The following is a 9,993-nucleotide window of genomic DNA, read 5'->3' on the forward strand; positions in this document are numbered from 1 at the left end:
TCCTCCTCGGGCGCGAGAGGCGGGTGGTCCGGCGGCGTGTATTTCTTCACGAGGCCTCTTCTCCCAGCGTTTGTCGGGCGGTTGGTTCGCGTCACGTCGTGGTGCTGCCGGTGCGGGCTTTGTTCCTCCAATGAGATCCTGGGCTCGCTCGTCGGCGGTGATGTAGAGGTCGGCTTCCCAGAACAGCTCCTCGGAGGTAGTCGGCGCCTTTTGTAGTATGGCTCGGACGAAAACCGAGTCATTGGATCCTCTGTAGAAGTCCTCGATCACGGCCGCCTCCGTGACCTCAGGGATGCGGTTTCTCATGGTCTGGAACCTTTTGAGGTACGACCGGAGAGTCTCGTCCCCTCGGCGCTTGATGGATTTGAGGTCCCATGGTTGCGCTGGCTTGTCGGAGAGGGACTGGAAGTTGGCGGTGAAACGTCGACTGAAGTCTCCCCAGTCGTCGATGCAATGTCGGGGTAGATGTCGTAGCCACTGCAGCGCATCTTGCCCAAGGACAATGGGCAGATACGCGGTCATGACGTCCTCAGATGCCCCGGCAGCCCGAGCAGCGGTGGTGTAGACGGCTAGCCAACCCCCTGGATCCTGCTTCGGTTCATATTTGTCGACATTGGATACCTTGAAGTTGGGAGGCCACTGGATGGCCCTAAGGCGCGGAGTAAGAGCGGATACTCCGCACGTGTCCTCCTGTCGTCGGGGACGATGTCTGTCCCGGGGAGGGGAGTGGCGATGGTGGTTCCTCGACCGTCCCCGGGTGGTACCGCCAGTTGAAGCTGTTGCCGACTCAGTCCTGGTGGCCTGGCTTTGAGTTGGAAAGCCATGATCTCGATCATACTCCTCCCGACGACGAATTTCATTCTCATGCCGCCATTCGCGCGAAGCATTGATGGAGCTTCGCGCATCCCGGCGGCTGTTGATGGCGTGTCGCAGATCGTTCGGCGGATGAGCAAGCGGTAGAAGATGGTTGGCTGCTTGGGTGAACAAGTGTCGGTAGCCTTCAGCGTCGGGAGTCCGGGGGAGTCCATCTGCTATCCGAGCTAGTACGCCTCTGACTTCGCTTGGTGTGTTCATAGCTCGGGCGAAGTCGGGGTTCAGGTTGCGCCCGAAGAGCGGATTCTCCCGGCGTTGCCTTGCATCTTGCTCGGCTTGCTCCTGAGTCCGTCGGCGATCACGTCGTCGGGAGTTCCTTCGTTCTCTGAAGACGCGTTCCTCCGGAGTTTCTCCTATCTCCGAGACCTCGTCTCGCGAGACAGGCTGCTCCGGATCCCGTTCTCCGGCCGCGTGATGTCGTCGAACGTTCCTGCGTCGGTTCCTCCGTCGGCGGGATTCTCGTTGAGGTGGTTCTTCTCCGGGCGCTGTTGGTTCGTCGTCAGAGATGGCGGGCGACTCCACCCTCCCGATGAAGAGGACGTCGGGGTAGAATGGTGTTGCTGTCGCGGCGACTTTCTTTCCGTTCTCCTTTGAGGCCGGAGTAACGGAAAGAACGACTTGCCTTTCCCTGGTCTCCTTCCTCCTCGCGACCCGTGTCCACTCTTTCGTCGGGGAAGTAGACAGCGGAGTCCTCCGGGTCAGCGAGCTTCCAGCTCCAGCCTTTCCGGAGACGATCTTTCTCCGAAGAGCAGGAAGTTGCGCTTTTCCGGCATTTTTGGGGTTTGTTGGAGGAGACTTCTTTTTCGGCGGATCTGCGATACGGTGCAAAATTCCCTCTTCATCCGCTACAGACGAGATCGTCCCAAAGCGGAACACGGATCCGGGACGCATGTTGATCTTGCTGTAGAAGGTGACGGCCATTGAGCTAGCTTGGATCGCCGACACACCCCCTACCTGGCGCGCCAGCTGTCGGTGTTTTGGGTCCGACCGCACACCCGGGGTTGCCCCTCAAGGTGTTTTCTAGGAGTAGGACGGTGTCAACGACTATAGCAAAATGGTTCGTGTCGATCGCACGAGAGACAGTGGACAAGATTTACAGGTTCGGGCCGCTTAGATATGCGTAACACCCTACGTCCTGGTGAGAATTCGGATGTGGTTACAAGAGGGCTCTCTGGGTTGAAGGCACAGAGAGTTTACGTGGGTGGCTAAGTAGGATAGGGTCGATTGTTCTGAAGGGGTGCCCCCTAGGCCTTATATACTCGACCGTGGGGCAGTACACGTGGATATGATAACAACAAGTGGCTGAAGGGTAGTGAATTTCTTGAGTTTATCCCTACGTAACCCTCGCCGACTTATCCTCGCATGGCTCCATTGCATGGGAGCTTCAGCGCGGGAAAGTCGGGTCTCCGTTGGGATTTACTTGTTCGACGTTGTGGGCCGTCCGGGTTTGCTCCAATCCAGCCTTACGTCTTCTCCGCTTTGTTGATCGTCTTTCCCCAGGCCCACGAAAGAACGATCTTACGATTTATTGGGCCCTTGGGCCTTTCGAGAGATCTTTTATTTCTTTAGTGGACCCGGGGGATATCTATCTCTCACATGCTCTTACCTAGAAAACGATCAAATGACAGAGAAATGGGAGAGGGGCGGATGCGCTTGCACGGCGGCCGCGGGCGCGCGCGCAACGGCTCCGGCGCGGGCTACGTCGTCGGGGAAGTGAAGAGGTGCTGTCGGGAGACGTTCGCGGAGAAGTGGGGCGGGGGCGGGGAAGTGAAGAGGTTCTGTCGGGAGCGTGCGGGAGGGACGAAGACAAGTGCGGGCGCGCGCGCAACAGCTCCGGCGCGGGCTACGTCGCCGGGGAAGTGAAGAGGTTGAGCTGTTCACGGAGAAAGAGGGGAGGGGGCGGGGACGTAAAAAGGTTCTGTTGGGAGCGTGCGGGAGGGACGAAGACGAAGCGTCTGTTCGGCCTGGGTGGGACGGTTAGCTCGAACCAGGTGCTCCTTGCGCGTAGGTTCGGCCTGGATGCATTATATATATATATATATATATATAGAGAGAGAGAGAGAGAGAGTGTGTGTGTGTTTAAGAACAAGGGAACTGGAGGGGATTGAAGAGAATAAAATCTGCTTCCTATTGAAAATAAATAGGAATAGGATTTAAGTCTCCTCAATCCACTCTAATTCTCTTCTTACAAAGTAGACCTTAAAGACTATAAACTATAAAAAAGTTGTTGGGCCACTGATAGGTAGAGGTGGTAATAGAATATAAACTTTACATTATAAAATTTAAGAATTAAATTATATTAAAATCATACTCTATTTTTATTTATTTTTAAACTAAAATCATCCTAACCTATTACGATCGATTACCGTCTCTACCGACAGGGCAGAAAGCGAGCGGTCGGAGGGGAGGATCCGGCAGGATGGGGACGTTTGCAGTGGCGTGGAGCTTCGCCGTTCGGACGGCACCTCGCTGTTGCCTCACAGTTGAGGCGTCGCGGGCGGGCCTGTTGCAGCGCCGGACGGTGACCCCCTAGCTAGCGCGGCGGCCGGCGATGCAGCTTTCTCCACTTGTGATTGTGAACGGTGTGTGTGTCTACGGCACATCTTGCGCTGTCGGTTCGCTTCTCGTCTCAGCGCACGTATTGACGTGCAACGATAGATTCTGTGGTATGTGACCAGCGAAATGTTCCGAGACCTGAAAACTTTAAAACAAACTTTAGTTGCCTTTTCCAGCCTCAAATAAGCAACTGAGTAGAAGTTTGCTCGCCGACAGTACAGTTCAAGGTTCATCAGAAAGGCACAACCTACCTAGCTAAGCTACAACAATAGCACTGCAACCGCCTTGCAATGGGCAAGTCAAATGCGCCATCAAACAATAGCGCCACTGCAGCAGCAGCAGGCCTTACCAACGACAAACGTCCGCATTTGCTGCCAATAGGACAGCTCGTCCTTCCCATCAAAAAAAGAAAAGAAAACAAAAGAAAAAGAAAAGCTCGAACCAGAACATAGCTCATTAGCAGTGAGATACCGGCCAATCTGGAAACTTGCAGAGAACTCAAGCTAGTGAGGATTCCCATCCGATATCTTTTCTTTTTCATCTGGTGTAACAACTTCCACTACGAAGAGACAGAGATCATACAACCTTCATCTTAGTGAAACAACAAAAGGCAGCTTTCCAGCCCTTTTTTTTCCTTTATATTTTGTCATCACCAAACTGTCTATTAATGTAAGGATTAAGGTGCGTGAACAAAAGGAAAAAAAACAAAAAGGATATCTGCAGCACACAGCATTTTCCACATCACCCATGACTGGACACACTTAACCCGACGGCAGCACATCTACGTAGGTTGCTTTATCGTAAGCTCAGCTCTCAGATGCAGCATCCCGTCGATGAAGAAGAGGCTGTCATCGGCCATGAACGCCTGCCACGGGATTCCAAAGAGATTCCTGTACCCAACTGCCTTCCCACCGGTAAATGTGTAGTTACCCTTATACTTGCTCACAAACTCGCCGGATGGTCTCGTCCTTGCAGCAAACTCATAGTCCACGGTCACGCTCGTTGAGCCCTTCTCTTGCATCCCCAGGAACAGGCCAAAGCAGTAGAAGGTGCTTTGCTGCTCCATGTTACAGTGAGCTGAGAGGAAGAAGCCCTGCCCTGCGAGGTGGAACGCTTGCGAGTATATCCGGCCTGCAGGAAAGAGTCGAGAGCACTCCTCGCGCTTGAGATCCAAGTATGCTATGCACTGTGGATAGGGCCGATCAAACTCAACGACCTTGAGTGGTCTGTACTTGTAAGCCCGCTCAGCGAATTTCCGACAGGTTGTTGTGTCCGCTGCAAGAGCTCGTTGCCGGTGTGGTGCATCAGCTTTGTACAGAAGAGCCTCGGTGACACACTTGGTTGCCTGCTCGTGGTCTATATCTGTGCATGTTAGGACCTTCCGCAGCTTCCTACATGTCATGTGACTGAATCGCACAAGAGGGAGCAGCCGAGAACTAAGGATCTCACGTCTCTCTTCTGATTTCGGGTATTGTGCACGGGCCCATCTGAGCAAGAAGTCATAGATGGTATCTTCAGATGCCACCTGGAGGTCATTACTTGACAAGATGGCTTCAATTCCAGCAAGAGGAATGTTCATCACTTCATCTTGGAACCTGAAATAACAAAAAAAAATACATTTAGTATGTTCACAATGATCTTGTCAGGACAATGTTAGGCTAAACTTTCCATAAGTAAAAATAGGTGTCCATCCAATATATATCACTCACTTAGTCAAATCCTTGTATTTTACAGCAAGGAAATCCTTAGCTGCATCTGTCAGAGGTTGAACTGCTGCTGCCATTGAAATTGAGCAAGGGAGATCTAGGTAGAGAAGTGCAGATTCTGTGGTCATCGGCAAGCTTGTGAGCAACTGGCTGCAGTACCTCATGCATGAAACAACCTCAAATTTGTCGGCAGCCATCAAGATATCCAGCAGAAGAGTGGGCTCAGTAGTTGCCAACTTTCCACTATACATAAAGCTTAAAAGCTCCATGAGGGCAGTTTCCTCTGTTCCAAGAGAATTAAGGGAAAAAGGATGACGCACAAAGTAAAGATCCACTAGAGAAGGATTTTTCTATTTTATTTGTGTTTGTTTGTGCACGTGTGTGTGTGTTTTTGTGGCAACTGGTTCTCAGAGAACAAATGATGAAATCTGTACAGAAAGCAGGCTACACAAAATATCCATTTGATAGGTAGAGCTAAGGAGGGAAAAATAGTAGGCAATGTCACTATCAAAGAAAAAAAAGCACAACTTTGGAAACATCGAATATTCTTGGCATATATAATCATAACAGTTGATTTAAAAATGAAAATTATTAGGAAATAAATACAAAAGAAGCAGGATGCTCTAGTTTCCCAAAGTTGTCACGTTACCTGAGTCAGTAATTCTAAGGGTTGCATGTCTCTGATCCGATTCTTTCATGCCGTTAGAGAAAAGCTATAAGAAAAACACATTAAGCTTATCAGAAAGCGGCGCTGACTGGAGTAGAACAATTGCCTTTGGGGAGGTTACCATAAGTCCATAACTACCTTGAAAAAGAAAGGACTCTTCGCAGCAAGAATCGCTGAACTGATATAAATTGTCTTGACTCGTAAAACTGGTGTACCAACCACAGTCCAAGACGAATCAATACCTTGCCCATCATCACCTGTTAATACCAATGTCAAATGTGTATAACGGGTAAACAGGGAAGGAAATAAAAGGTACAAAAAAGTGAACTAGACAGATATTCTGCAACCAAAACACTTGGAGCAAACTGTTCATTGCATCCAGTCATCCAGATAAGTTTTTTACCCTCAGAAAAACGGGTAATGGCAAAATAAAGGATAGGACAGACTCATTGCTGGCGGCTCCCACATAGGTGGGGTGCAGAGAAGGAACAACCACGGCAAGCCTTACCCCTGTATTTTGCAGAGAGGCTGTGTAGAACAATGGGGGGGGGGAGGCAGAACAAAATTTTAAAAACACATTCTGCAAGCAAAACATTTGCAGCAAATTGTTCGTTGCATCCAGATTAGCTTGCTACCTTCAGAAAGACATGGTAATAGGAAAATAAAGGACAGGCCACTGTCGAAGGCTCCTACAAGTAGGTCTGGAAAGGGATAAACCAAGGCAGGCCTTCCCCCCGCAAATGCAGAAAGGCTGCTTCGAACCTGTGACCTATTGACTCAGTAAGACATTTCTCACCACTGCACCAGGTCTACTTTTATGATAATAGGAAAAATAAAGGATTTTTTTTAAAAGCCACAAATAAATATTCACTTTGTATGCTTTTGGCAATCTAAGCATGCTTATAGCTCACCAAGTAACAATCGCGGATGTTTACCACCAAGGGTCAATTTATAGAATAAGTAACCTAGTTTGTCAGAACATTGTACCTAAGTCACCAATAAATGTCACATTGTGCAACTAAATCTACATGTTCTTCCTACAAACCTATCTATTTTTGTGTTAAATACGTAGAACTATCAATAGCAGATTTGAGGTAATGATCAAGCAGAATAATTGAACAATTGTATGACATCTACAGCTTCCGTGCTTACTTTGGGGCTCAATTAATAAAAAACATGGCAACTAAAGGAATAAGACAGCTTTGGGCTCCAAAATAGGGCTGGATTAAAATTTTGGATGTTTTGATTTAAGAATTTAGTCTTTGATTTTTAAAATTTAATATAAACTTAAAAGAAGCATATCAATCAACAAGAATGAAGTGATCAATACAGGGGTTCAAAACTGAAAGACATCAATAGGAAATGAGGAAGTGCTTTAATAAACTGGAACTAGGCTTGCCCTGATTGCTCAATGATTTCTGGAAAAATCTCGATCTAACTTAACACCAAAAAAGTTCAATTCATGAGGCAAATAGCCAAATACAATTTCATTAGATAGTAAACTTGCCAAAAGCCTAAATAGACAATAATTTTGAAACAGCAGGAGCTTTTGCCTAACTTCACTAATAATCATAAAAAATCAATATTGTATTCACAAAGAAAAAAATATTAGGGATGCAGATTATGGTTATACAAACCATCTTGGCCAACATCGGGTGGAGATTCTTCTACCATTGCTACAGGTTCCTCTTGATTTTCTTCATACGCATCACACTCTTCTGCTTCAACTTCATTGCAATTTGTTTGGTCTGACATGTGAGTTGTAGATTCTACAGAAGAAATTGATAATTGAAAGAAATCACAAACGAAGGTGACACTGGCATAGCAGAAAATCAAATGAAACAAGAAAGGACCGCAATAATAGAACCTACGGTTTAATAGGAAACGTTGTTGCATAGCAAAATGGTCATATGTATACAACAGTAACATTATTAAGGGGAAAATGGATTGTAAATCAAAATCTGCATGCATAAGCAACACCCATGACTTGTATAGCTAACATGAGTCAAAGTGGAGAGTCGAAAATGCCATAAGCAGTAGAAAGCAATGCAGATTGTGACTTTCAGGATCACAAGCTTGCTCAATATTATCTTTAAAAAATATACAATTTTCAGAAAAAAAAATTTGTATCTTGATTCAAAATTATAATATTACACCACACCCATTGTCATTTCAAGAACCTCAATCTTGTGGTCTATTAATTTGGCCAGTTGCTACTGTAAAGAATATTCACAGAATCACATCAGCAGGAACATGACTGCAACTAGACACCCATAACCTTGAACAACAACAATAAAGTCCCAAGCAAGTTGGGGTAGACTAGAGTTGAAACCCAACAAAAGCCACAAATCAAAGTTTAGGCACGTGGATAGTTGTTTTCCTCTCCTATTCAAGGCTAAATCTTTGATTATATTCCATCCTTTCAAGTCTCCTTTTATTTTCTCCGATGTCAACTTCAGCATTCCCCTGCCTCTTATCATTACTATCACGCAGTAAGATCCCACTACACACTGGTGTCTTTGGAGGTCTCACACGTTCAAATCACCTCAATTGGTGTTAGACAAGCTTTTCTTCAATTGGTGCTAACCATATCCTATCACCTATATCATCGTTTCGAACTTGATCCCTTGTATGGCCACAAATCCAACACAACATAGAACACACACATTTCCACAACACTTATTACAGCAAATTAGAGGTGCCATGGCCTGCTGTTGAATCGACACGAGAAGATGGCTGCTGCCACCAGGGCTGCTGGAACGAGGGAGGACAGCAACTCCGGCACAGTAGCCAGCAGATCTGCCGCTCTCCGTCTTCCATGCACTTCCTCTCTGCCACACGCTCTATTTCTCCCATGCTTTTCCTATGAGTCTCCCGCCAGAATCTCCTGATGCTTTCCCCCTCCTCCCACCTTTCTTCCACAAGTGATTTCCTACGATTCAGACGCTAATGTGACGATTTTGAGACGCCAAACCCATAAGACAGACAACATATATATATGCAAGGCATAGTGTAACCCTAGCCCGCTCCAGTGCTTAAACTACACCTTAATAACTATGGTTTCCATGATTATGAAGCACAATTGACCCTCTCCGGGTATTTTATCAACAGAGTAAGTCTTCCATGGTTATCTTAAGAACAGGCGACACAAAACCTACACCTCCATAATCAGAAGCATCTATACGCTGCCAACCTAAAAAGTACAGATGCATCACCTGCAAATGGTTTCTGAGTTGCACCCCTCTCGTTACCCCGTAGCTTCTCAACTAGATTAATTTGAATATTTGGGTGGGTCAACTCAAATTCAAACTATGGATAGCCTGAATTAATTCATTTATTCCTGTAAATACGTTTGTCAATTATTGTAGCTCATGACAGATCAAAATGTCAGATAATTCGTACAAGTGCGTCATGGCAGCTCCAAATTGAAATTCCTCTCTATCCTTCACCGATTCCCTTTCCATTATAACCTATATTGTCGGGTACCTACGTGAATCAGATTTTACTAAAATAAACGAGGCACATAGGAGCCCCCAGCAAATTCTCAGCCGAATCGCGTCAAGCGTCACAAATAAACACGCAAAATCACACGACCGCAAGGCAACAACGGCATGCGTAGCCAGAATCCGTGGCGTACCTTTCTCCTTGAGGAGCTCCTCACGGCGGCGCTTGCGGTGGCGCGCCCAGTCGGCGAGGCCACCTCCTCCGGCACCGGCGCCGCTGGACCCCGGAGCGTAGTCATCCCCGGCGACGACCTCGATACGCAATTCCCGGTCGGAGAAGTTGACCTCGTTGAAGGCGAATTCAAAGCTGGGCCCCCCGCCCCCGGGCGAGAAGTCCGGGTCCATCTCCGCCGCCGCGGTCGCGTGCACGCCGACCAGCCTCCGCCTACGGGAAGTGGGGGAGGCGTGGAAGGCGGTGGCCGTAACCCTAGCCGGCGGGGTGCTCGAGGGGGAGGGCGAAACGAGAGAAGTGGCCGGGAGGGAAAGGAGGAGAAGACACAAGGAAGAGACGGTGGTGGTTATAATGAGGCAATGGAGGGGCTAGGATGGGAAAGGGGGCTTCAAACGTTTTGGTGGTGGTGCCGATGGTGCCGCGACAGCGGCGTTGAATTCGTGCTCGGATTGTTGGTTTGGCTCGGCTGACCGTTTGCGTTGAATTCGTGCTCGGATTGTTAGTTTGGCTGACCGT

At 47.9% G+C, this 9,993-nt stretch overlaps 1 protein-coding gene across 2 annotated transcripts; it reads right to left on the reverse strand.

The window, feature by feature from the left end:
* Window positions 1-4,023: 4,023 nt before the first annotated feature.
* On the reverse strand, window positions 4,024-9,782 carry LOC100274431 (BTB/POZ domain-containing protein POB1). Of its 2 annotated transcripts, NM_001148790.2 has the most exons (6): window positions 9,440-9,780; window positions 7,440-7,571; window positions 5,941-6,059; window positions 5,785-5,848; window positions 5,139-5,418; window positions 4,024-5,024 (listed from the first exon to the last, which is right to left on the reverse strand). In NM_001148790.2, the coding sequence occupies exons 1-6, from the start codon at window positions 9,648-9,650 to the stop codon at window positions 4,211-4,213; spliced, it is 1,620 nt and encodes a 539-aa protein (NP_001142262.1). In that variant the 5' UTR covers window positions 9,651-9,780; the 3' UTR covers window positions 4,024-4,210. The 2 variants fall into 2 exon arrangements, with proteins under 2 accessions (NP_001142262.1, NP_001142889.1); NM_001149417.2 differs by lacking the exons at window positions 4,024-5,024; window positions 5,139-5,418; window positions 5,785-5,848; window positions 5,941-6,059; window positions 7,440-7,571 and adding an exon at window positions 8,256-8,734 and having other exon boundaries at window positions 9,440-9,782.
* Between the last annotated feature and the right edge of the window lie 211 nt (window positions 9,783-9,993).

The sequence above is a fragment of the Zea mays genome, chromosome 5 (assembly GCF_902167145.1).
Source record: "Zea mays cultivar B73 chromosome 5, Zm-B73-REFERENCE-NAM-5.0, whole genome shotgun sequence".
NCBI lineage: Eukaryota > Viridiplantae > Streptophyta > Magnoliopsida > Poales > Poaceae > Zea > Zea mays.